This window comes from Cebus imitator, unplaced genomic scaffold (genome assembly GCF_001604975.1).
Source record: "Cebus imitator isolate Cc_AM_T3 unplaced genomic scaffold, Cebus_imitator-1.0 Scaffold309, whole genome shotgun sequence".
NCBI classification, from domain to species: Eukaryota; Metazoa; Chordata; class Mammalia; order Primates; family Cebidae; genus Cebus; species Cebus imitator.
The window spans coordinates 1,404,620-1,432,087 of NW_016107624.1; the positions used below are offsets into that span (position 1 = coordinate 1,404,620).

General features: G+C 49.8%; 1 protein-coding gene across 8 annotated transcripts in view; it reads left to right on the forward strand.

Annotated features, from left to right (window-relative positions):
* GSN (gelsolin) overlaps positions 1-27,468 on the forward strand; it is a 63,815-nt gene that overhangs the window by 25,295 nt on the left and 11,052 nt on the right. For 4 of the 8 annotated variants that reach the window (XM_017503317.2, XM_017503318.2, XM_017503319.2 and 1 more), the window contains 9 exons: positions 7,845-8,049; positions 8,800-8,954; positions 16,198-16,359; positions 17,880-18,029; positions 19,464-19,553; positions 22,512-22,644; positions 24,129-24,217; positions 24,387-24,602; positions 27,009-27,142. In XM_017503317.2, the coding sequence (XP_017358806.1) occupies positions 7,854-8,049; positions 8,800-8,954; positions 16,198-16,359; positions 17,880-18,029; positions 19,464-19,553; positions 22,512-22,644; positions 24,129-24,217; positions 24,387-24,602; positions 27,009-27,142 (1,325 nt within the window). In that variant the 5' untranslated portion in view covers positions 7,845-7,853. Of the gene's footprint in view, positions 1-5,672; positions 5,886-5,935; positions 6,007-7,844; positions 8,050-8,799; positions 8,955-16,197; positions 16,360-17,879; positions 18,030-19,463; positions 19,554-22,511; positions 22,645-24,128; positions 24,218-24,386; positions 24,603-27,008; positions 27,143-27,468 lie in introns of those variants that run through there. The other 4 variants (XM_017503316.2, XM_037729518.1, XM_037729519.1 and 1 more) reach the window with 2 other exon arrangements.

Below are 27,468 nucleotides of genomic sequence, written 5' to 3' on the forward strand. Positions count from 1 at the left end.
TTTGGATGTTAGGCTTGTTTAGCACCTGCTGTGTGCCAAGCACAGTGCCAGGGGCTCCTTTCATCCTACAAGACACCCCACCGGGTTGGAATCTTCACCCCATTTACAGAGGAGGAAATTGAAGTGCCGCAGAAAGTGCCACTGGCGTGAATTCCCTGGTGGTGGGGATTTGGGCTCTGTCCAGATTCATCCCTGCACATTGCCTCGTATTCCTCAGGTTGGAAGGTCACTTGTCCTCACCCTGTTGGTCATTTTTGATATCTCGAGCTCACAGAGACTGCAGGCACTCCTGAATCCTGCTGTCTCTTCCCTCTTCGCCACACCTGTCCCTTTTTGTCTTTCTCAGGGAGTTCTCCCTGCAGGGTGACTTTGCAAGGCATGGTCCTTGGATCCGTCACGTTTATGGTCTCATTGAATCCTCTCAACTAGCCTTCAAGAAATGCACTTTGACCCCGATTTTCCACATCCAGACAATGGGCTCACACTTCCTGCCAGAGCCCTGCTGGCCATCTCCTCAACAGCTGTTCACTCCCAGGATGGACTTGGCCAAAGCCGAAGCCCAGCCAGCCTGGAGCCCTGCCGTGTCATGGAGACCCAGGCCTCAGCTCTGGTCTGGTTGTGGAGAGACCTGAGTTCTAGATCTACTCTGCCAGGCACTTATTTTGCTTTGTGACCTGGAAAAGTTACCTTCTTGTTCTTGGTGTGATCATCTACAAAAGAGAAGACAGACTAATGACCACTGCTGCTAATAATCCTGCTCTGAGCAACATACTCCAACAGTCTCACTCCTATCCCCCCAAAAGTCCTGCGACTGGGCATCACTGTCCCTGTTTACAGATGAGTGACCTGAGGCTCAGAGAGGAAAAGTAACTTGCTCCACGTTACACAGCCGAGACCTGAACTCTGTCTTACTGTGACCTACACCATCACATGCTGAACGAAGGCCTCGGTGCAGAAACTAGGCTGCTCAGAAAGAAAAGTGCTTACTTTTGGGGAGCTCCTGTGCTTCACATCCTGGGCTTCCTCACTGCTCCATGCTCTAGGTACCATTCTCCCCCTTTTGTAGATGAGGAAACTGACGCCTCGATTGCAGGAGCTGAGTAGGCCAGATTTGAAAACCTGTGTTCTTTCAAGTCCACAGGGCTTGCCAGAACTTTTCCAGGCCCTGTCCAGTTTCACTGGGTTTCATAACTGGCTTCTCTGTTTACTGACCATTGTCCCAATTAGCAAAATCCCTGGCCAGAAGGGCGGGGGCTCCCAGGAGGACCCAGAGAATAGCAGTGAGCCAAAAAGGAAATAGACTCCAAGAGAGGGCTTTCCATGAGTGGCTGGCTGCCTGGAGAATCAAAACAACAGTGTTTGGAGTAAAGAGAAAAGAACAGGGTTGTGTCTTCCAGGCCTAGCCAAGGCCTTTTTGCACACTGTGGCAGGGGATGGAAGGGGCAGGGAGGCTACCTCCTTTGGTCTCTGGTAGCTGTCCTGGGGGTCCTGCAGACATACAGAGGCCAAGGTTACAGAGGAAAGGAGGGCCCACAGCTGGTTGTGTTGGGGGGGTCCTGGGTCAACTACAGGGGCGAGAGGGGTCCGCCAGGGGGACATGGACTGTACAGCCCCCATCCTGTGGCAGACACAGAGAATCTGCCTACTGTGTGCCTGGAGTTGGGCAGGACCCAGAAACAGCCGAGATCAGAGGTCAGAGAGGTCTCCGAGGTGCAGAGAAGTACAGAGCCCAGAACATGCTCATGTACTAAGTTGGTAGCAGAAGGGCTTCCTCTAAATCAAAGAAGTCATGCCAGACCTAAGTGCCACATGGCCCAGAGTGCACGTGCCACAGTCAGTGCCGTGCTAAGTGGCCACAGCCTGGGGATCATCCAGGTCTTGGGCCTGGGCACTCACATCAGGTGTGTGAAAGGCTAGAGGGCCTTCCCGGTGTCACCTCCTGCCCTGGCCTGAGAGGTATAGTGGGGACAGCTGCCCAGAGACTCCTGGCTGCCAGGCTTGACCTGGGCTTGATTGATTTAGCCTTTTAGCTGGAAAGAGCACTGTTGCTCGCTGCCCAGGCCAGGTGTGCCAGGAGCTCCTGCTTGGTCTCTGAGACAGAGCCTGGGCCCTGAAGCCAGCCAGACTTGTGTTTGAATCTCAGCAACACCTCTTTCCAGTTGAGTGACTTGAGCCTCCCTGAGTCTCAGTTTCCCAGGAGGCGGAGGTGAGGTGGCATGCTGCTGTCGGTGACTGCAGTGCCTCCTTCCGCAAGTCAGGGGCCCTGGACTGTCTGATCCAGAAGGGCCTGTAGAGGTGACCTGGTCCAATGCTCCCATTTTACAGATGGGAACCCTGAAGCTCAGAGACTTGTGGGTCCTGGATTTGATCGTACAACCAGTATCTGGGAGTACTGGGGCTAGGAAAGAGGCTTAGAGTCAGAGCATCAGGCCCTACCCTGTATTTTGCATATGGAGACACCGAAGCCCAGAGAGGTACTGTGACTTGCCCAAAGTCACCCAGGAAGTCAGTGGCAGAGCCAGCCCCGGCAATGGGGCCTCTTCCTTTCTACCGAGGGGTCTTTCTCTTGTACCTGAATTCCCCCATTCCTTTGAACTCATACGTCTTCTTCCAGGCAGGAAGCAGAGTAAGACAATGTTGCCCCGTTATGGTCTCCACTCGTCAGTGCCCTGTAGCAAGAGTTTCCAGGGTCTGTAGTGAGGGCTCCCAGATGGCAAGGGCGGGGTCTGTTCACCAGGTCTCCCATGCCAAGAGCCTGGGCTCCAGAGCCATATGGCAGGCAAAGCTGCAAGGCCTTTGTGATCATTAACGTGGTCCCTGGGCTGATGGTCAGTGGCCCCTGGGACCAAGGTCAAGCCACAGCAGCCCTCTATTAATTGCCAACCATGCAGGTCAGAGTCACACTGCTCCAGAAGGGGCCACTCAGCTGGGCAGTTGCTGGCCCAGGTTCTGTCTGGGGGCTGGGTGGCTAAGGAAATTTCTTCCTACTTGTTTGAATTTTCCAAATTGTCTAATGAGCAGGCATCACTATAAGCATATGTTAAAAGTGATTGTTTCTGGATTTGTGTTTTATTAAAAAAAAAAAAACATATTGGATATATACTTAAAAAGTTTCAAACTCTACAGCAATGCTTTTTACAATTTTTTTCAGCTAGTATATTGATATATAATTTACACATCATGATTCACTCACTAAGTATACATATAGTTCTATGAATTTAGTAGATTTAATCAGTTGCACAGTCTTCACTGTAATCCAGTGTTAGAATATTTTTATCACTCCGAAAAGTTCCCTCATTTCAACTGCAGTGATCTAGACACTTCCTCCAGCTTCAGGCAGCCACAGCAATGTGTGAGGATGAAATTCTCCTTCTTCCCTTTCGAGCAAACAGCCTTAAAAGTTCAGTGCTGACCCTCTGATTTTTTTAAGGATGTATGCAAAAACAGGCACCTTTGTAAAAAGAAGAGGAGCTATACTATAGCCATTGTTGTGCAGTTGCCTTCTGCACTTGGAGATCTCCCTGTGCTTATTGTGTGCCTACTATGTGCCAGGCACAATCAGATGTAGCTCATTCTTTTTTCACAGCTGCATAGTGTCCATTGTATGGTGGCTCCATAATTTATTTGGACGTTTGGGTCCTTTCCAATTTTCTTCAAACAATGCTTCAGTGAACATCCTTGCACATATATTTTTGTGTTTGTTGGTAAGTAATTCTGTAGAAAGTGGAGCTGTTGTTGCATTGTGTGTTTTGAGTTGGGACAAATTGCTATCTAGAGAGGTGAAACTGGTTTATGCTTCCATCAAGAGCCTATGGGAGCTGTGGGCTTTTTAGAAATAATATCATCCTCCAAATGGCTAGGGTAAAGGGAGGGCTCTCTGAATTTAGGCCAAGCTGGCCCACTGCAGGCTGGGCGGGCCCAGGCCTGGACTTAACCAGGACTTGGAGCCCTGAGAACTCAGACTTCCCTCAGGGGCCCCCACAGACACCAAGATAAAGTTCACAATCTTCAGTGTGGCCTCTGTGACCCCTGCTGCCCTCGGCAGCCTCCTCTGCTCATGCTCCCTGTATTTCAGACTGGACCCCTGGTAAGTCACTGGATATGGCTGATGTTTGCCTGCCCTTTGCCTATGTGTCCCCTTCCGTGGAATGCCTTTTCTTCTTAATCTCCATTCTCCCTGCCCTTCAAGGCCTGGGTCACAAGTCCCTTTCTCTACAACGCCTTCTTATAATCCCTCCAGCCTGAATCATCTTGTCTATGTTCCTTTAGCCTTTGATCTGAACCACATCCCCCCTTAGGTGGGAGCAAATTGTGCATGGGAGAGGGCAAACTTCAGCCTGATCAGATAGAGGCTGGACTTCAGGAGGAGCTGGGAAGGGGGCACCATAGTTTGTGGGAGGTTGTGGAGAACTCAAATTTACCTAGCTGCTGGCCAGCCTGTTTTCATACCCAAAGACCAATCTAATCCTCAACTACTGTAGTCATTTAGTAGATGAGAAAGATGAGACACTGAAAACCCGCACAGCGGAGGTGGGAACGAAAGCCAGCTCTCCAACGCCCCAATCTTCTATGCTGTCACTGCATCAGGCTGCAGGGTGATGGGAGGTCTGGGATACAGAGAACTTAGAGGTGGGGCCATTGGATTCTGTACAGTGCTGGGAGAGGGGAGAGGGTTTTGAGGACGTGGGAAGCAGGCCTCCTCAGGTTTGGATAGCACTTTCCCTAACCCAATGACTCTAGTGTGAGGTTGGAAGGATGGGAAAGGAGCTTGGGAATGAGGAGGAAATGCAAACTCTGTCTTCCCCCTGCAGAGTCAATGAATAGTACCTAAAAGGGAAACAAAACAAAACAATTTCAAGAAGTAACAAGGGCTTGTTTAGAGACATGAAGGTAAACCCTGAACCATCAGCTAAAAGAGGTAGATAGCAGTGGTTGCCCCTGGGGAGAGGTAAATGGGATGGAGAGGGAACGACTGTGTACAAATATGTGACTTTACGTTTTGATCAAAGTAAGACTTCTAAAAAACAAAAACTTTTTAACAAGAAGGAAAGAAAGGCCGTCTTGGGGAAAGTAGGAGGGCGCATCCCAGGAGCTGAGCGTTCTGCCCCGCCCCTCTGAGTCCTGCTGCTTCACCTGCCCAAGGGAACCGGGTCCCCTGCCCTGCTGTGGTGCATGCTACCTGATGGGGGTTCTACCCAGGCCCGCTACTGCCTGAGTTCAAATCCCGGGACATCACTTTTAGTAGCTGTGTGGAGGTTGCTTCACCACTCTGTGCTGTTCCACGCTCTGTAAAATGGGTTGGCTATTGTACCTCTCGGAAAAGGGTGTGCTGATGCCTCAGTGAAAAGCTTTCAAAAATTGTTAGGTCATGCTATTTTTTTTTCCTGGAGGTGTTAGATGCGGAGAGGAGAGGGGGGCTCGCGTGGGTCACAGGAGGCTCAGCGGTGCTCGCCGTGGTTCGTGCGTGCGCCCATTTAGAGTTCACAGAGCCAGTGCCTGCTGTATGCCAGGCCCTGTGCTGGTGCTGAGTCTCCGCCCCAGAGCTGGGGTGCAGGGGCTGCCGCGCCCTGTCGGGTTGATCCCGGTGGGAAACCAGATGTCTTCAAGATCCGGGACAGATCCCCGCCCCGCGCCCTCCCTGTGGGGCGGTCCCCGGCTTGGGCTGGCTGGGCGGACGGCTACTTAAGGTCGGCGACCCAAGGCCACAGCTGCCGACTGGGTCCTCTGCCGCTGTTGCCACCATGGCTCCACACCGCCCCGCGCCCGCGCTGCTCTGCGCGCTGGTCCTGGCGCTGTGCGCGCTGTCGCCGCAGGTCCGTGCGGCCACTCCGTCGCGGGGGACGTCCCAGGCGCGGGCGCCCCGGGTTCAGGCGCCCGAGGTGCGGGTGAGTGCCCGGGGGGTCCCGGGGCTCCCGGAGTAATTCTCTATTGTAAGTTCTTGCAGATACAGCGCTAGGAAAAGGGGAGTAATTCAGGTCTAGAATGGAAAAACTGTTTTGTTGCTTTGTAAGTATCTCTTGCTGCTTCCGGGGCTCTGGCTCGCAGATGAGGGTGGGAGCCTCGGGGCTCTGGCTGTTCCCTCCCAGTAGGCTAACCTCACTGTGGCCGGATTTCTTTTCCTTTGTCCCCGTCTGACATCTTACCTCCTGCCTCCTGATTTCTCCTTTTCCTTCTCTGATTTCTTCTGTCTGCCCCACTTCTCTCCTTTCTCTTCCGAGGTCTTCTTCCCTTTCCAATTCCTTGTTCGCATTTGCTCTTTCTCCTTTCCCAGTATTTCCTTCTTTCTTGTATGATCCCACGTCTGTCTGCTGTGGTCATTACTATTATTTCTTCTCTCCTTTCTGCTGTCTTCCCTGTCTCGTCTGGTTTCAACTCCTCTCCCCTGTTTCCCTTGTGTTTTTTTCACCCTTCTGCCTGAGTTCTCCCCGCATGGTTTCTCTGACTTTTCCCTTCTGACTTTTACTCCCACCAGATCTCTTCTCCGGCCAGAGGTGACCTGCACCTGCTGATTTTTGTCCTTGACTCCAGCCTAACCCTCCTGCGTCCGCCCCAGCCCCAGCCCTAGCCCCAGTGCATGTCTAACTGCCTCTCCATCCTTAACCACCTCATCTCCAACAGCCTCCTGCAGACCCCGGTGCATCCTCTTCTCCTCTTCCAAGAAATGAAATTTGCGGGTGGGGTGTTGTGGGGCAGGAGGGAGGAGGCAGACAGCGCAGGAGGCCACTTGGGCTCAACCATTTGGACCCTTCTTGAGGGTATGATAGGGATGGGTGCAGAGAGGAGAGGGGGCTCCCGTAGGCTCCAGGAGGATCAGCTGGGCTTGCCGAGGTTTGCAAATGCACCCATTTAGCGTGCACAGAGTTAGTGCCTGCTGTATGCCAGGCCCCATGCTGGGAATCTTTCCACTTCCAAAGAGCAAAAGCAAACAGGCTGTGTGACCTTGGGTCAGTCCCCTCCCCTCTTTGAGCCTCAGTTTTTCTATCTGCAGATTGGGTTTGGATAATGAGCTCTCAGAGAGCCCGTTAGTTGTAGTAGCCATTGAAGATGCTGGAAGGGACCAAGCTGAGACCCTAAGAACCCCTAGATTTACTATTGCCATCTAAGGGGTCTACCCATATTCCCAGAGCTTGTGATCTTGAAGCCTGGGGCAATCCCTACTACGCTGTTTCCTAGCTGGAGGTCCCTGGCAGAGTCCCTTCACCTCTCTGTGCCTCAATTATCACATCCAATTGGCAATAAGAAAAGAAGGGAGGCTGGGTGTGGTGGCTCACGCCTGTAATCCCGGCACTTTGGGAGGCCGAGGTGGGTGGATCACCTGAGGAATTCAAGACCAGCCTGACCAACATGGTGAAACACCATCTCTACTAAAACTACAAAATTAGCCAGGCGTAGTGGTGCATGCCTGTAATCCCAGCTACTCGGGAGGCTGAGGCACAAAAATGGTTTAAACCCAGGAGGCGGAGGTGGCAGTGAGCCGAAATCGAGCCACTGCACTCCAGCCTGGGTGACACAGTGAGACTCTGTCTCAAAAAATAAAAAAAGAAAAGAAGGGAACAGGGAAATTGAGCCCTCTGTGCCCTCCATCACCAGAAAAAGCCAATGGCAGGTGGAGTAGGAGAGATAGATGCTAGCTGTGATACAGGATTTGAAGCATAAAACTCTTGCCCTGTTTGCTGACTCATTGAGACAGGGCACTCAGAAGGGGTAGGCTTGCCTGTGGCATTGGGAGAGCAGGAGGCTCAAGTGAGATGCTCTTGGTGCTAGAAACCACCCTCCCTCGTGCCTGGGGTCCCTCCCTGCTAGGACCCATGCCCCCGCTCAGGCTCTGCCCTGTCTCTTCCCAGCCCAGCAGCATGGTGGTGGAACACCCCGAGTTCCTCAAAGCAGGGAAGGAGCCCGGCCTGCAGATCTGGCGTGTGGAGAAGTTCGATCTGGTGCCTGTGCCCACCAACCTTTACGGAGACTTCTTCACAGGCGATGCATATGTCATCCTGAAGACAGTGCAGCTGAGGAACGGGAATCTGCAGTACGACCTCCACTACTGGCTGGGTAAGGCTGGCCCTGCCCAGCCCCGCCCCAGCCCCCATTCTGAACAGTGCAGATCTTTGAGGCGTGGTCCCCAGGAAGGGAACTTATTATCGAGCAACTGGTATGCCCCAGGCTCTTGGCTAGTGGTTCATGCCCCTAGACTCTAGAGCCAGCCTGGTGGAGTTCACACTCCTGCTCTGCTCCAGCCTGTGGTCTGTCTCTGCCCTTTGGCAAGTCACTTGATGTCCCTGTGGAGTGGACGTGATGATAGCTCTGCACTACCTCACAGGAATGTTGCGAGGGTTAGACACTTTACTATGGCACTTAGAACTGTGGGTGAATTGGAGACCCTGGACCCCTCCAACAACCTCCCTGGCCCAGCTCCGGGCACTCCCCAGTTTGCCCTTCAGAGTCAGTAGCCCGGAGTCCCTGTCACACCTCTGCTGTGTGATGCTATAAGTCCTACCCCCTTGCTGAGCCTCAGTTTCCTAATCTGTGAATTGAGCTGATGCTCCCAGTCCCGAGTTCATGCTCAGGAGGGCAGAGAATGAGCGTGGAGGAATGTGACAGAGCTGGGAAGACCCTCAGAGAAAAATGAGGTCCATCATCCCATTATACAGATGAATTAACTGAGGCTCACAGAAAGTAAGATCTTGCTCAGCTTCTATAGCTAGGCCAGGGCAGTGCTGGGGTTCCTCCTCCTCCTGCTCTTCCCCAGGGGTCTGGGATACTTCTGGGAAGCCAGGCTCATGCTGCTCTGATGTCCCCTAGGCAATGAGTGCAGCCAGGATGAGAGTGGAGCGGCCGCCATCTTTACCGTGCAGCTGGATGACTACCTGAATGGCCGTGCCGTGCAACACCGCGAGGTCCAGGGCTTCGAGTCTGCCACCTTCCTAGGCTACTTCAAGTCTGGCCTGAAGTACAAGGTGGGTTAGGCCCCGCCATGCTCGAGCAGTATGGACAGATGCACCAGTAACAGGGCTCACTCAGGCCCATCTGTCTTTTGACCTTGTGATGCAATGGGCAGAGCCATCAGAGGTCAGGCTTTGGAGTCAACCACCATTGGGTTTACATCTGGTTTCTTGCTAGCTGTGTGAGCTTGGACAAATCACACTGCTTTCCTGAGCCTCTGGTTCCTTATGTTAAAATGGGGAGAAGAAAATTCCACATAACTTCATAGTGTTGTCTTCCTGGCCCCAATAGTGAGGAGTGGGCCAGAGGTGAAAATCCAGTCCTTGCAGGCCCTGGGGGGCTTTGGCCTAGTCCTGTTCCTGTACCCCTTAATTCTTAGGTCCTTGCCAACAGAGGACCCCGTGTTAGGTGTCTGATAGAGCACTGTTAGTCACATCCCTCTTTCTGTTCACTAGAATCCCCTTTGAACTTGAACTCTTAAGAGTCTGTACCAAGACAGAGCTCTTTTCTCAAGCTCCTAGCCAGGTGGGGCTGAGCAAAGCCAAGCCAGGAGCTCCAAGGGACTGTACCCTAATATGCCAGTGACTTCCTACAAGCCACTTGACCTCCTTGAGCCGCCCTTTCCTCTCTGGTTACCTGAGAGCCAGTCGTACCAGCCCTGCAGGGCTGGGAGAGGATTCGGTGCGGGGGTGGCTGGGAAATGCCTTGCATGGGGCTTGGCTGTCTGGAAGGGCTCTGGGAACACTGTAGTTTTACAAAGCTGGGGTTTTCTTTGGTCAGGAAATAAAGGGGGATCACAGGCCTTCAGAACCAGGTGGGCCTTAATGTCAGAGTCCAAATCTCTCATTTTACTGGGGGAGAAAGGGAACTGAGAAACAGAAAGGCTTAAGCAATTGGCCCAGAGTCACACAGCAAATTGGTGCCAGACCCAGGACTAGAACCCATATGTCCTGACTCTCAGCATTCTTTCCACTAAACCTACATATCCCTAATGACCAGGGTCCTTGGTCAAGCCTAGGACCAAGGCTTGGGTCCTAGGGTAGGGCTCAAGCCTATCTGTGTTGCTGATGTGCTGTGTGACCTTGGAGAAGTCACTGTTCCTCTCTGGACCTCAGGATCATCTGTGTCAATGGAATGGTGACCCTGTCTGCCCTGGTGAGGCATAAGAGATTGAATGATGGGAAAGTGCCAATGAAACTCAGATAGCAACGGCCAACATGTTGGGAACCACAGTCCAGGGCTGGGCGGGGCTGGGCTGGATTCCCTGGAGTCTGCCCAGCCCTCTGTGTGCCAGTTTCCCCTTGCACTGAGCTCCTCCTGCTGAGTCGCCCAGCTCTGCCTTCCTGCCACAGCCCTTTCTGGGGCCTTGATGCCTTGCAGAAGGAGAGGGAAGAAGTTTGGGAGCCAGGCCTCTGAGCTGGAGAAGGACCAGGTCTTTGCAATTTCTGGAGCAAGAAGTGGAAAGAACACTTGCCCAGGAATCAGAGACTGGGATTCAGGTTGCAAGGCCACCTCCTGTAATTGCTGTGAGACTTTGGGCAAGTCACGTATCTTTGGGCAGGTGTTCTCACTCATTCCCCATTCATCATTCATTCAACAAATATTTACTGAACCTCAATAACAGCTGCATCTGCTCATTGTTGCTACATTGTGGCAGACACGTGCTGGGAATGTAGGTTATCTCATTTCAGCTTCATAACTGTCCTGGGAGGTAAGTAATTCCAATTCCATTTTATAGATGAGGCTGGAGGCTCAGAGAGGCCGCTGTATTCAAACGCAGGCTTGTGTTCCCTTAACTCCGTCAGGCCCTGTGCTGGGTGCTGGGATGCCCAGGTGAGGAAGGTGGGTCCCTGCCCTTGAGAGTGTCCTGAGGGGTTGGGGAGACTAGCAGGCTCATGAAGAGCCAATCTATTGCCTCCCAGTGATGGGGTGACAGGTGGGATCCCAGGGAGTGCTTGGCTCTGGGAGGGGTTCAGGGATGAGACAGAGGAGCAGGTGTCTGCTAATCTATCTTGTCTTAGTCACCGTTTCTTAGGGCATAACCCAACAGTCTAACATGGTTACAAATATGAGAGCTCTCATGTACACAGGAAGGGTGATTTTCCAGGTCAAAGAATGTTGCATAGCAGGTCATTGGCTCCCAGATTATTAGGGGTAAATAAGGATAAGAATCCCTACCATATGTTAAGCCTTGGCTACTCATTTAATTCTCCCTATAGCCTTTAGAGTGGGTAATGTTCCCATTTCATAGATGAGGAGGCTGAGGCTCAGAGGAGTAAACTAACTTGCCTAAGTTCACACAGCTGGTAAAAGGTACTTATCATTGAACACTTATCTATTACTTTCTGTGTGTCAGGGACTCTTCTGGGTGCTTCACTCATTTAACTGATTTTACCCTAATAGGTAGTTACTTGTTAGCACCATTTTATAAATGAGGCTACCAAGACACAGAGATGTCAAGCAACTTGTCCAAGGTCACACAGCTAGTGATTGGACTAGGGTGCAAAACCATGTGTGAAGGGTCTAGCACAGACCTGGCTCACAGCAGACATTTGTGTCCCTGATCTTTGATGCTAGCTCGGATGTGCCCTGTGATCTGCTTGGATGGCCTGGCTCCCTCACCACCAGATGATTTTCCAGGGTGTCCTTGGATCACACCCAAGGGAAGCTCCAGCTGGGCCCAGATTTGGGGCTTCCGTCCTGAAAGACGCTGGCTCCTGGTGCAAATGGGAGGCCCAGGGCTGGCCCTGTTTACCACCTTCTGCAAGTCCTCAGGCTGCCCCCGCACTTGGCAGGTCCAGCCCAAGGTTCTCGCCCTGGCGCCCTCATCAATTATAGATCCCCGAGGAGCAGGGCTTGTTATGCAAGACTTGTTCCTGTGAAAGCCTCTTCCTCTGAGCCAATTCTGTCCTCGGAGTGTGAGAAGGGGCAGGGAGGGGACAGCGAGCCACTAGAAAGGGCTGACTTGTGGCTTGGCCCTCTTGTTCTGTGACCTTCAGATCCTTAGGTCACTGTACTGCAGGAGAGTTCCGAATCCCTAGATTCCCTGCCCTCCTCCTCCCACTCCCCAGGCCCTCATTTTTGGACTGAACCCTGGAGACTCCCTGGGGTTGGGTTATTTGAAACCCATTGTTCAAATGGAATCTGGCCTGGGCAGAGTCCTGGGAGCCCTTGGACCTGAGAAACGCAATTGGGAACCCACAGAATCACTGGAACCTTTCTGTCCCCCCCTCCCTCCAATTTCGTAGATAAGAAGCTCTGAGTTTAGAGGGTGGAGGGGACCAACCCTGATCAATTCATTTTTCTTTGTTTTAGAAACTGTTTAACTTTAGTTTTCACATAAATCTTCATTGCTTTCTTCCCCCTTCTTCTGACTATGAGAGTAATATAAGCTTATTGTAAAATGTCAAACATTACAGAAATATAGGTTCTAGAAAATAAAAGGCCCCCCAAACATGATTCTACCATTGAAGATATAGATCATATAGTGGCTAATTTCTTTCTCTCTCTCTGAATGTATGTAGACGGACACAGATATATGTAATCATTTTAATTTGGAAAGTGGCTTTTAAAACAATTTATCTATAGGGTCCAGCCCTACAGGGTCCCTTGAGTCCCTCTCTGCAGGTGTGGAGACGAGAAACTGGAAATAAAAGACACAAGACGCCGAGAAAGAGAAAACAGAGTTTGGGCCCAGGGGTCCACTGTTACCCAAAGCACGGAGCCCTGTCCAGTGGCCCCTGGACGCTTTGATTTTTATTGAGTACAAGGCAGGGGCAGGGCAGGTGGGATGAGGTGATGGTGGTCAGTGATAGGGTCAGGTAAATCAAGTGTCTTGGAGATAGGGGGCCCAAAACTTTGTAGAAGCCAAGGCGAGGAGAACCTAAGGCGTCAGCACTTTTTTCATACTTGTTAAGAAGTAGCAAGGTCACTAAGATTTATGTTACTATTACTAATTCTTATCTTCTAAGAAAAAGAGGAACCAGGTGCTGAAGCAGAACTTCAAAGTAGCCGTGGCATGTGACTGCTGAAGCACAGCACCACACAGAGACAATTAAGTCCCCGGATGTCTGTGGGTGTCCCTAACAGCCGTCAGGCCGACCACAAGAGCTTGGAGAGCAGTTTTCTCCTCACTCCCCTGAGGAAGGAGATGTCTCAGCCATCTTGTATGTCTCCTTCCCTAGATGGCTAAACGGGGGGAGCTTTCACAGCACTGACACTGTCGCACAGCCGACAGGAGAAAACCTGATATTGAGAGAATATTGACACTGCACCTGCCCCTTATGCGGGCGTGACAAAGGACTTAGAGCATCTTGTCCTAGGGTCACCTCTTTTCCAGTGCCACTTCAGTCCCATAGTTCTTGACCTGAAACTTATTAGTAAGATTAAAGATTATAGGATTATATATGTGTATATATTTATGATTACATATGAATATATGTGATTCCTATGTGATTATATATAGGAATATATGTGATTCCTATGTGATTATATATAGGAATATATGTGATTCCTATGTGATTACATATAGGAATAACTGTGTGACTATATCTCTAATTCTTTTCTAATTCTATATTTACATGAGAACATACTGAGTCTTCTGACCCTTGCCTTGGCTCTTGCCAGGTTTCCCACCACATTTATCCTACAGAATTTTGTTCAAATAATTTGATGCCAATCTTGTCCACCTAATGATTAGACCCTAGAAAGCAACAGCCAATGCTGAAGATTAGAGTCAAAAGCAGGAAAAACTTCAAAAAGCTTCTTTCCCCTGCTCTCGTGGATCCACTATTGTCTTCTAAGAGCTTGCTTTAATTTATTTTTGTTAATTAATCTTTCCAATAGTAATTTCCTAGACCAGTAAAATTAGAGGAGTTAATTGATCAGGAAACTCACGGCTGCAATAATTTGATGTCAAGAATTATTTTATAAGGCTGGGTGCGGTGGCTCATGCCTGTAATCCCAGCACCTTGGGAGGCTGAGATGGTGGATCATTTGAGGTCAGAAGTTTGAGATCAGCCTGGCCAACATGGTGAAACTTTGTCTCGACAAAAAAATACAAAAATTAGCTTGGCATGGTGGTGCACATCTGTAATCGCAGCTACTTGGGAGGCTGAGGCACAAGAATCGCTGGAACCCTGGAGGCGGAGGCTGAAGTGAATTGAGATTACATTACTGCATTCCAGCCTGGGTGACAGAGAGAGACTCTGTCTCAAAAGAAAAAAAAAAAAAGAAGAAAACTTGATATTGAAAGAAGAATGTGGATCTTACAGATTCAGACATGCCTCGTTTGAATTCTAGATCTACCACCTACCATCTGTAAGATTTTGGGCAAGTCCCCTCACCTGTGGGCCCCATTGTCCTCATCTGTGTGATGGGGCAATGAAGCCTCCCTTGCAGGCAGTGCGTGAAGAATGCCTGGCACAGTGGGCATCATCATGTCACAATTAAGGATATTGGTCACTACGGGAAGACATAACAGGACCCAGTGTTGATGGACTCCTTTTGCTGCTTGCCCTCCTTGAGTCTGCGTGGCTAGAATTAGACTTAGCACAGTGGACTGAGGGGCCCTAGATGGGGCGGCTGCCTGCTGGCCTGAGTGGAAGCACTCTGCTTCCACCCCCATGTGTGGAGCAGGGAGATAAGCACCCAGTTGGGAGGAGGAAACAAGGTTTCCAGCCTTGGCGTGGCCACACGCTTGCTGAGCGCCCTTGAGTAAGTCACTTCACTTCTCTGGGTTTCAGTTTGCCACGGATAAAGTGGGGTGCTCTAGAAGGACCTTTCCAACTCTGGTTTGAGAACTCCGGGGCATGGAGCTGGGGACTGTTCACAGGGAAGCCCAGCCGACTTTCCTTGGCTTGCTCCTGAGTGAGGGCATTTGTGACTGCAGCAGGGAAGCTCTCCCGAACGCCCTGCTCTGGGGTGCAGTAATGATGTCAGAGTGTCAGGAAGCAGGAGCTTTTGTCTCTACTTCAGAAAGGAGAGGCCTGAAGCTCAGAAAAAGTAAGTGACTTCCCCAAAGCCATCCAGCACTGTTGTGGCAGGACACCTGTCCCTTACCCACAGCTGCTGTGAAGGCACCGCTGGGTGGGAGTTGCTGTGGTACCGTAGGGGGAAGGAGAAGTGTGGTGTGTGCTGGAACAATCTAGGAAGACTGCCCAGAGAGCCTTGAAGGATGAGAAAGATTTGGATTAGCACCTCTCAAAGTGGCTTTTGCAGAACACTCAAGCTGGAGGCAGGATATGGTGGAGAAAAGGGATTCTTGGGCTGGGTTCAGTGACTCACTCCTGTAATCCTAGCATCCAAGGATCGCTTGAGGTCAGGAGTTCAAGACCAGCTTAAGAAGCCTAGTGAGACCCATGTCTAAAATAAAATAAAATTAAATTAAATTAAATAAGCTGGGTGCAGTGGCTCATGCCTGTAGTCCTAGCCACTTGAGAGGCTGAGATGGGAGGATCATTCAAGTCCAGGAGTTTGAGGTTACAGTGAGCTGTGATCATACCCAGACTGGGACAGAGTGAGGCTCTGTTGAAAGAAAGAAAGAGAGTGGAATGAAGGAGAGAAACAAAAAGAGAAAGAGAGAAAATAAGGAAGAAAAGGAAAGAAAGAAGGAAAGAGAAGGAAAGAAGGAAAACAAGGAAAGAAAGGGAAAGAAATAAAGACAAGTAGTTCTTGATTCAATAAGGCAGGGAAGTGCTGTGTAAAACAAAAGGCAAGCAGGTGTGTTCACCACAGGATTTGGCAGAGCCTTTGTTATGTACATGTGCATTGTGTAACAGCCAGGGAGGGTGAGTGAGGAGCATTCCCTATGCTTATTTTACCATGGAATTTTTTCCTTGCAGAATGTCTTAGGGAACTAGTGTGCCTTTGGAAAATTCTGGTTTTGAGAAAGGAATTGTTACCGTTTTTTGATATGGGGAAGTGGCTACAGGTGTCCTTGTTAGTGGAGTATGGGATTCAAAGGGGTGACAGAAAGATGCAGTGGGTAGGGAATCTCTCACTTCTTAGCTGTGTGGCCTTGGGCAAATGTTATTCCTTTCTTGAACCTTAGTTTCCTTCTCTGCAATAGACATAAGAATGTTGCAGTCTCAAACAAGATAATGGATATGAAAGTTCTGAGTTAACTGAGATCATTGTTTCTGGAAAGTCACGGGTCCACAGGCCAGAATTTCCTTCACCTCAATTCTATCCCCTTCTCCCATATTGGCTTCCCTGGGCCCTCTCCGCTGGGCTAATGCTGTCTCTTTGGCCCCACAGAAAGGAGGTGTGGCATCGGGATTCAAGCACGTGGTACCCAACGAGGTGGTAGTGCAGAGACTCTTCCAGGTCAAAGGGCGGCGTGTGGTCCGTGCCACTGAGGTGCCTGTGTCCTGGGACAGCTTCAACAATGGTGACTGCTTCATCCTGGACCTGGGCAACGTGAGTCCTGTTTTCCCCTTTTCCAGGAGCCACTGAGGTGCTCTTGGCCTGGCCAGGCCTGACTCTAGGGATTTGGGTATATCACGTGAACAAATGCATAGACACAGATGTGCAAACCACAGGGACCAGCATTGTGCAAGAGTCGGAGAGGCCCATGTACAGTTATGTGTGTATGCAAAGACTTCCACAAATGTGGACTCAAGCCCAGAAATCTGGTACACACCATGGATGTAGTCTGTACTTGGGCTTTGATTGACATATACACTTCCTGACATCTGCTTATATGGACATCTTGTGTCCTTTTTTACATGCTTATAAATGCATAACGGTCATGAACAAACACTATAGACTCCTGCCCAGCAGATGTACACAGATGCACCGTAATAAATGCCCACACATGGGTACTTGGGTATGTTAAGGTCCCGCATGTGTGTGTCATGCATGTAGTTGCCCATGCACATGACCTATGACAAGGAGTGTGGGACTCCCTTACCCAGGCCCACCTTACAGATGTGTGATGCTTTGTACACACTCGCCTCACAAATCCCTGTGAGCACAGACCTGCAAAGACATGGCCAGTCTACCCCAAAGCTCATACGCATATACACCTGTGGCTAATGTCTGTGCAAACACGAGCACGCCCTGATTTAGTGTAAACTTTTTCTTAAAGCATCATAGGCTCACAGAAGAGTGTGTGAATCCTGAGTGTACAGTACAGCTTGATGGATTACACAAGTCAAACACATCACATAACACAGATCATGAAGCAGAATCTCCCCAGACCCCAGAAGGCCCCTGTTGCCCCCTTTCATTGCCCTCACCCCCCAGGGCAGCCATCATCCTGAACTTTCTCGACAGCACAGATGAGCTCTGCTGATTCTGAACTTTGCAGACATGGAACCTTGCTCTTTTAGGTCTGACTTCTTTTGCTCCACATTGCATCTCTGAGATGCATCTGTATTGTTGCATTTAGTTGTAGATTGTTCATTCTCCTTGCTGTGGAAGATTCAGTTGTGTGGGTGTACCACAATTTGTGTATCCTTTATGTTGAAGGCGGGTACTTGGGGTGGCTTCCGATCTGGGCTATTCCAGGCAGTGCTACTCTGAACATTCTTGCACAAGTCTTGGTGGACGTAGAAATGCACTTCTGTCAGGTATATTCCTAGAGGTAGGATTGCGGGGTCGTAGGAGATAGGTATACTCAGCTTTACTGGCTGTGGCCAAATGGTTTTCCAAAATGGGTGTACCAATTTATATTCCCTTCAGCAGGCAAACATCTTTGTACACATTCTAGATGTAGTTGTACCTGTGAAAAAATTCATATCCTCAGACCTGCACTCCCATCCCGTGGTGTATGCGGATCACGCCTAATTGCATGTGAATACTGCACGTGTGCAGACTCTGCCAGCCTTCACCTGGGCAAGCGCAGAACAAGGTGCACCTGCACAGCACATGCACCTGTCACTGGGCGGGGCTTGTAGGAGGGCGGGGCACTGACTTCCTGGGTCTGTGTCTTCCAGGACATCCACCAGTGGTGCGGTTCCAACAGCAACCGGTATGAAAGACTGAAGGCCACACAGGTGTCCAAGGGCATCCGAGACAACGAGCGGAGTGGCCGGGCCCGAGTGCACGTGTCTGAGGAGGGCACCGAGCCCGAGGCGATGCTCCAGGTGCCTGTGGGGTGCGCCTGGGGTGGGCATGGGGACAGGCTGCTCATGACCTTCTTCTGCAGTAGGCAATTTGAGGAAAAAATAACTTCTGTTCTACCCTGCCTTTTTATTTTTAAACTAGTTTATTATTTTTGTTTTTTGGTTTTTGAGATAGGGTCTCACTCACTGTTGCCTGGAGCACAGGGTTGCCATCATAGGTCACTACAGCCTTAACCTCCTGGGCTCAAGTGATCCTCCTGCCTCAGCCTCCCGAGCAGCTAGGACCACAAGCGAGGGACCACGCAAGGCTAATTTTTGAATTTTTTTGAAGGGATGAGGTCTTGCCATGTTGCCCAGGCTGGTCTCCAACTTCTGGGCTCAAGCCATCCACCTGCCTCAGCCTCCCAAAATGCTGGGATTAGAGGCCTCAGTCACCATGCTGGCCCCGCCTTGCTTTTGAGGCTGTTTTTCCATCAAACCTGATCACTTTAGGGAGCGAGGGAGATCAGTTCCCTATGTAACTCCAAGACTCTCCTGAGGGGTGGGACTGGAACTCAAGCCTGTGCTGGGAGTATGAGCCACATTCTCCAGCAGGGAGGGCCAGGTCCTCTGCCGGAGCTAAGGAGGATGGTTTCCTAGCATCCCCTGAGGGCCAGCTTGGTGCTAGAACAAGGTCAGAAAGATACCCCTGAGCCCCAATCCCCTCTTTCCTCTTCTGACTATTCCTGGTAGTTTTTGGCCCATTTAGTCACATGATGGGATTGCCAGCCACTGTGTTTTGAGGATATATCAATAGAGGCAAGATTCACCAAGAAAAGGAGGAAACCATGAGCTCTGCTTCATGCCACTTGGTTCCTGCTTCCCTTGGGGTATCCAATTCCAGTTTCTGGAGTGAGCAGCAGGGTGATTATTATTAAGGGAAGGGACCTGGATACCAACCATAGCTTGGAGGGGTACAGTGGAAGTGAAAATAGGCTCTGAAGCCACAGGGATGGAGGTTCAGATTCTGGCTTAGTCACCTAATAGCTGTGTGGGTAGGTGAATTCATCTCTCTGGATCTCAGATTCCCCTTCTGTAAGGTAAGAGTGATAATCTGTGCCTCTGGGCCTGGATGCGAAGATGCAGTGAGATCTTTTAAAGGCACGTGGCAGAAGGTGCTCAATAGCTGTAGTTATCACAATTAGCCGGTAGACGGAATATCTGAAGGGCTGTCTCGAGGCAGAGGAGCAGGGGTGTTCTCCTGGAGTGTCTGACTCTGGGAGACAAGGTGGAAGGGACCTCTGATGAATGGATCTGTACATGTGAGCAGACGCAGGATGTCTCTGGAGGAGATCAGACCCCACGGAGAGGGTCACGGTGGATGCCTGTGTGGTCTCTGCCTGCCTGTGAGCTATCTCAGGAGCCCGGCCCCTTCCTCACAGCCACCCTTCCTCTCCATCTCTCCATCTCCTACAGGTGCTGGGCCCCAAGCCGAATCTGCCCGCAGGTACCGAGGACACAGCCAAGGAGGATGCCGCCAACCGCAAGCTGGCCAAACTCTACAAGGTGAGCACCAGACGCACTGTCTGCCTGTGCATGGGGTCAGGACAGGGAGGTGGAAGAGCTGGTCTTCCCCACTCCACTGCTGTGGGATCTTGAGCAAAGCGCCCCTTTGGAGGGGGCCTCGGCTTTCTCATGTCTCCAGTGGATGCTCGTGTACTTCCTTCACTTTCCTGCACTAAGAATAAGAGCATACGATCAACTCTGGACACATCTGTGTCATGCTCGTACACAGGGTCTCTCTGAGTCTCCGTTTCCTAGTCTGTAAAGTGGGAAGAAGAGCAGAATGGTCGACTTTGCAGAATTTCTGGGAGTCCACAGAGAAAAAGAACGGGAAAATAGCTTATAAAATACTTGGGGAAACACTACAGAAATGGTGTGTATGTAGGAAGGTTGGGGGTGTGGGTTATGGTTAATGACTTCATTTATAATTTCTCCCTTGTGATTTTCACAACTGAATGGAGGCTTAGCTCCAGCTAAGGAACTCTCTTGGCTGAGCTCTGGGAGGAAGCTCAATCATCTCATGTTGTTCCCCAAGCATTTTCAGTAAAACAGCAACGAAATCGGGATGTCGATTACCACCACTGCCAAGAAACACTACTGTGTTATTGTTTTCTGATTATGAAGTAATATGTGTTTATTGTTTAAAAAAGTACTCAAAAATATAAAAAGAAAATAAAATTCCATGTAATTTTACTAGTTTAAAAAAAAGCATTATTTTTAAAATGTGTTTTAATTTCAAAAATGACAATATCCAGTTAAAAAATCAGCCTCTCTTCCTCACCAGAGAGCACATCTTTGTCCAACCACAGCTTTCTGTGCCTAATTAATTTTCCATATTTTATTGTTTTATTGTGAGACAGTCTTGCTCTGTCACCCAGGCTGCAGTGAAGTGGGGCACAATCACAGCTCACTGCCCACCGGGCTCAAGTGATCTCTCGCCTCAGCCTCCTGAGTGGCTGGGACTGCAGATGTGTGCCACCACGCCCAGCTAACTTTTGTGTTTTTTTGTAAAGACAAGATTTTGCCATATTGCCCAGGCTGGTCTCGATCTCCTGGTCTCACATGATCCGCCCGCCTCAGCTTCCCAAAATGCTGGGATTACAGGCGTGAGCCACTGTGCCCGGCCATTTCTATTTTATATAACTGGATCCCAACTATTCATGCTGTTCTGTTGTCTTTTTTTTGCAGTCAACATGATCAGGAATATCTTTCGATAATAAATCTCAACTTGACCCTTTATAACAGCTGTATAGTATTCAATTTTATGAATGTAAGCATTTACGCAAATCCTAACTGATAAACATTAGGATGTTCTCACCTTCTCCAATTGCAGATAGTCCCTCTTGGTGTACTAAATACAGCATAGCACTAGGACAAGTTCTTGGACAAGGCGCTGCTGGTCGTAGGCTGAAGAATGAGTCAGCGGTTGAAAATACTGGTCCTGGGCTGGGCATGGTGGCTCACACCTGTAATCGTAGTACTTTGAGAGGCTGAGGTGGGCAGATTACCTGAGGTTAGGAGTTCGAGACCAGCCTGGCCAACATGATGAAACCCTGTCTCTACTAAAAATACAACATATGAGCCAGACACAGTGGCGGGCACCTGTAATCTCAGGTACTTAGGAGGCCAAGGCAGGAGAATCGCTTGAAATGGGAGGCGGAGGTTAAAGTGAGCCAAGAGTGTGCCACTGCACTCCAGCCTGAGTGACAAGAATGAGACTCCATCTCAAAAAAAAAAAAAAAAAAAAAAAGAAAATACCGGTTCTGGAGTCAGACTGCCTGTGTTTGAATTCCAGGTCTGTTACTTTCTAGCTATGCAAGCTACTTAACCACTCTGTGCCTCGGTTTCCTTGTGAATGAGATGGGGATAGTAACAGAACTATCATATGCAAGGATTAAATGGGTTCTATAATTATGTGAGTTATAGAAATTGCTTAGCTCAGTGACTGGCACAGAGTAGTAAGTACTCAGTTAATGTGGAACAACTCTCACCGGGGATCTTGAGTCTGTTTACCCAGAGCCTTGCCAACTGGATATTTTAATCTTTGGATTTTATCTTGTAAGACATACTTTTTTTTGAACTTGAATGAACTTTTTATTTTAGAATAATTTTTAAGTTTACAGAAAAATTGTAAAGATAGTCCAAAGAGTTCCCACATACCATTCACTCAGCTCCTCCTTAGCATCTTAGCATAACCAGGTACATCTGTTAAAACTAGGAAATTAACATTGCTTCAATACTATGAACTAAACCATAGGCTTTATCGGATTTCCTGAGTATTTCATTCCAGGTTCCAATCCAGGATACAAGATTGCATTTAGCTCTTTTTACTTTTATTTTTCTTTTCTTCTATTTACTTATTTATTTTCGAGACAGAGCCTGGCTCTGTTACCCAGGTTGGAGTGCAGTGGCTCAGTCACAGTTCACTGCAGCCTCGGCCTCCCAAGCTCAGGCGACCCTCCCACTTCAGCCTCCCAAGTAGCTTGGACTACAGGCAAGCGCCACCATGCCTGGCCGCTTCTTGTATTTTTTGTAGAGATGGGATCTTGCCATATTGCCCAGAATGGTCTCGAACTCCTGGGCTCAAGCCATCCCCCCACCTTAGCCTCCCAAAGTGCTGGGATCAAAGGTGTGCACCGCTGCCCCCGGCCTCTTCTCTTTTTTTAAATGATGAAGTAGAATACATTTTCAGCAAACTGTGCACCCAGTTCCCTAAATGTTCCTGCATTTTATCCAGCCCTCCCTTCCCATGTGCAGTCCGTGTTACCCTTGAAGGTAGGTCAGCAGATGTGGTTCTGGCAAAGGAGAAAAGGAAAGAGAAGGTCTAAATGTGTGCGAGAGAAAGCCCGGGTGTTACTCTGCAGTGCCATTTGGGGCGGGGGGTGGGGCAAGACGGTGGAAGTCCCAGGGCTGGGCAGCCACAGCCACTCACGTGCTGCTTCCCTCTGCTTCGTCCCTCAGGTCTCCAATGGTGCAGGCACCATGTCCGTCTCCCTTGTAGCTGATGAGAACCCCTTCGCCCAGGGGGCCCTGAGGTCAGAGGACTGCTTCATCTTGGACCATGGGAAGGACGGGAAAATCTTTGTCTGGAAAGGTACTAGGGATAGTGGAAGGGTCCCAACTGGCCTGTAGGACCTCGGGTGGGATATCCTGCAGCTCCCAGGATCTCAGCTCTCGGGGAGCATGGAGTGTGGTAGAGGCGCCGGGTGCAATGGAAATCAGAAGTCTTGGGCTGATGCCTTGGTTTTGCAGTTGACCTACTGTGTGATCTTAGGCACTTTACTTACCCTCTCTGGGCCTCAGATTCCTAATCTGGGCTAAAATGGGTGTTTCCCAAGTGGATTATAATGTCAGTTCTCTGAGAGGTTAATTGGCATGTTGTAGAAATTATGTAGAAAACGTCTAACAGGGGGCCGGGCGCAGTGGCTCAAGCCTGTAATCCCAGCACTTTGGGAGGCTGAGGTAGGTGGATCACGAGGTCAAGAGATCGAGACCATCTTGGTCAACATGGTGAAACCCCCGTCTCTACTAAAACTACAAAAAATTAGCTGGGATGGTGGCGCGTGCCTGTAATCCCAGCTACTCAGGAGGCTGAGGCAGGAGAATTGCCTGAACCCAGGAGGCGGAGGTTGCTGTGAGCCGAGATCGCGCCATTGCACTCCAGCCTGGGTAACAAGAGCGAAACTCCGTCTCAAAAAAAAAAAAAAAAAAGAAAACGTCTAACTGTATGGTCCAATAAGTTTACGGGCAACAATGGATTTTAAAATGTTCAACAAGTTTGTTTACCATAGGACTTTTAACTTGCTCATTTATAGGGCAGGGGGGCTTTTCATGAAGATGATCTGGGTTGAGAAATGCTATGCTAGAAGTTCACAAACTCTTTGGATATCTTGTGGGAATTCTCTTGGAAATTGTCGGCCCAGATGTTTCTTAGAGGCCCTGAGATGTTCTGAGAGGACACATCAGTATCCTCCCCTGATTCACTAAGGCTCATCCTGGGGAAGAGGACAGAGAGAGGGAGAGAGTGGGGAGAAAGAGAGAGACACTATTACAGTGATTACTCTCTAGGCCCCTTGGGCCCTGGGCCAGCTGATCTGCACCGTGGCCTTGGCAGTGGGAAGGCTGGGGACTGAGAGCCAGCACTCCTGGCCAGGAGCTGGCTTGACATGGGAATGTCCTCAGGGTGGCAGCTTCTCACCCACTGAGTGACCTAGGTCAAGTAATTTAATCTCTCTAAGACCCTAGTTTCCTTATAGATACTCAAACAAGATAACTTTTTTTTAATCACTTGAGACTGTTTTGTAGATTAATCTATGTATAGTTCTAAATACAAAATACATGCTCAGTAAATGGACCACAATAGTGTTGTGATTGGTGTCATCAGCCAGCCCCCAGGCTGGACTCCAGGAGCTCTAGTGAGTGGTTAGCTCCGGGGGGGGGTCTCTGATCTTGGCTGTCCACAGTCTAAGAAGGGTAGGGAAGGAAGTTTGGCTGCTCCTTCCCCTGGCCCATTGGAGGTCAGGATGCAGCAGGATCCTGGGCCCCTAACCCTCCGTCACCCCCTCTGGCTGCTGACAGGCAAGCAGGCAAACTCAGAGGAGAGGAAGGCTGCCCTCAAAACAGCCTCCGACTTCATCACCAAGATGGACTACCCCAAGCAGACCCAGGTGAGTCTTGGAGGCCAGGTAGGATGGGAAGGGGTGGGTCCTGTTTGGAGGGGATGGGCCAAAGTAGGGTGGGTGTCCCACCCTCAGTGTGGATGGGGTATCTGAGGCTCCCCTGGGAACCCCTGCTGGCGGCCCAGCCACATCCTGCTCCTCCACCTCTCCTCCCCAGGTCTCGGTCCTTCCTGAGGGTGGTGAGACCCCACTGTTCAAGCAGTTCTTCAAGAACTGGCGGGACCCAGACCAGACAGACGGCCTGGGCTTGTCCTACCTTTCCAGCCACATCGCCAACGTGGAGCGGGTGCCCTTTGACGCTGCCACCCTGCACACCTCCACTGCTATGGCCGCCCAGCATGGCATGGATGACGATGGCACTGGCCAGAAACAGGTACCTTTAGGGGGTGGGTGGGTGTGTCCAGGCCCCTCCCTCACTTTCCCCATGCACTGCCTCTCGCTTCCCCGAGGACATTTGTCTCTGAGGCTTGCACAATTCTGGTAGTTGAGATTCTTTGATGTTACTTAGTTTTTACAGCCAATGCACCCTGAGCACCTACTGTGTATCAGACCCTGGGCCAAGTGTCTTGGTCCTACCCTGCCCTGAGGAATGCCTGATCTGAGGGGAGCTGACCACAGCCACAGACCTGTGTGATCAGTGGAAGATGGGAGGGAGCACAGGGGATTGTGGGGACACAGGAAGGGCAGCAGGGGTGGTTGGTCAGAGCAGCCTGCACGGAGATGGGGACCCTTGGGTGGGGTCTCAGAGTAGGAGTAGGGCTTTGCTGCCAGAAGGGAAGAGTGGAGAGTGGTGGGCATTCCAGGCGGGACTCACTATGTTTGGGGAGGAGGGAGCTGTCCCAGGGGGCTAGTGCTGATGGCATCCTCAGGGAGGGGCCTTGAATGTCAATTTCAAGGGCATGGACTTGATTCTCTAACCAGTGGGTGCTAGTGAGGGATTTTTCTTTTTATTAAATCAGAAATGCAACAGACTCAGATCTATGCTTTATCTTTTTTTTTTTTTAATTAGAGACAGGGTGTTGCTATGTTGCCCAGGATGGTTTCAAACTCTTGGGCTCAAGCAATCCTTCTGCCTCGGTCCCCCAAAATGTTGGAATTAAAAGTGTGAGCCACTGCACCTGGCCATGTGCTTTAGAAACTCACTGTGAAAATGGGTTGGAATATGATTCCCAGATATCATTAGAAGAAAAAAATCAATTACAAAAAAAGAAAAATGAAGAGAAAACTAAGAAAATGGGCTGGAGGCAGGAAGACGAAGTTAGAGAGCTTATGAGGAGCTTGTTCTAATAGTTTAGGGGGGAGAAGATGATGAGCTTGCAACTAGGGGTTACAGTGGAGATCAGGAGAAGTGGGGTATGGGGTTGAGAGGTGTTTAGGAGGTAGAATCCACTTCAGGCAAACTTGATTCCATTCTTAATGATAGGAATAGTAAAAGTGCTCATTTGTATGTGTTATTGTTTTTGGTTTGGTGTTATTAGCATTCATTCATTGCTTCAGTAGATGGGGAGAATGCAGTGAAAATACTCCGGGTAGGGCGGTGTGTTAAGATCCCTGGAAGCCTGCCTGTGAGACTTTGGGCGAGTTACATAACCTCTTTGAGCTTCACTTTCTCACTTGTAAAATGGGGTTTCATCCCACTCCATCACCTTCAAGAATGTTTAAAATCCAGAGATTCTGGGATTCTGTTTCCCGGGACTTGGACGACTCTGTCTCCATAGCTCCACCAGGTGGCGCTGCCGGGCCTCATGACCACTTGGGAAAAGCGGTGTCACCGGAGCACTGCAGAGACCTGCCAGCAGGGGTCACGCTGAGGTCGCCTCGTGATGGTCCTGCCTCTGCAGGTGACCTATATAATCCTGGCAGGACAAGCCGGTGGCTCAGGCCTGTAATCCCAGCACTTTGGGAGGCCGAAGTGGGCAGATCACGTGAGGTTGTGAGTTCAAGACCAGTCTAGCCAACATGGTGAAACCCGTCTCTACTAAAAATACAAAAATTAGCTGGAAGTGATGGCAGGCGCTTATAATGCCAGCTACTCGGGAGGCTGAGATAGGAGAATGGCTTGAACCCGGGAGGCAGAGGTTGCAGTGAACAGAGATAGCACCATTGCACTCCAGCCTGGGCCACAAGAGCGAAACTCCGTCTCAAAAAAAAAAAAAAAAAAAAAAAAAAAAAAAAAAAAAAAAAAAAAGAAAGAAAGAGAGAGAGAGAGAGAAAGAAAGAAATAAAGAATCCAGGCATATCAATAATGATAGAGATAATGGTAATATTAGTAAGACAATAATAATAATTAATGTAATAAGAGCAGCTGCCAGGCCCTGTGCTGGACTTTCATGAGTAAACCCATTTGAGCCTCACAATATTTTGAGGTAGGTACTATGATTATCCCCGTTTTACAGATGGGAAAACTGAGGCCAAGAGCGGTTAAGCCAGTTGTCTGAAATCTCATGGCCCAGAAGGGGGTGGGGTCTGATCTGGGGTCTGTGTCTGACTCCTCCTCTCACTGTGCTACGTTCCTTCGGAGCTGCCTTGATGATCCTCAGTGAGGGACAGATGCGCTGGGGCAGGGCATGGTATGAGGGTCCTGGATAGGAACCCCGACGAAGAGTCCCAGCCCTGCCTCCTAGTGGCTCTGTGAGTTGGGCAAACTATTTAACTCCAGTCTGAGCCCAAGGTTCATCCCATGGTCTAACCACAACCTACCACGCTGCGGTTTCCTGGCTGGCCTGAGCTGGCGGGTAGGGGTGCTGCACAGCATCTGACCCCAGCTTTGCTCCTACAGATCTGGAGAATTGAAGGCTCCAACAAAGTGCCCGTGGACCCTACCACATATGGACAGTTCTATGGAGGCGACAGCTACATCATTCTGTACAACTACCGCCATGGTGGCCGTCAGGGGCAGATAATCTACAACTGGTGAGGTTCTGGGGCCCTCGGTGTGTGTTGTGGGGGGCATTGGCTGGACTCTGAACAGGGCCTGAGGTGGGACTGCCACTCTCTGCTGGGAGAGGCTCTCATCCATAGGGTAACACCATTTGCTTATTTCTCCAAACAACTTTTAAACTCCTCTTACCAAATGATTATACATCTATTGTAGGAGATATAGTACATGTGAAGAAACAAACAGAACATTTCCCACAAGTCCATGCCAAGTACTGGGCACACTAGGGATTATCCTCCCACACATATTTTTCAAACCAAAATTATTTTTAAATTATTTTATTACTATGTATTTATTTATT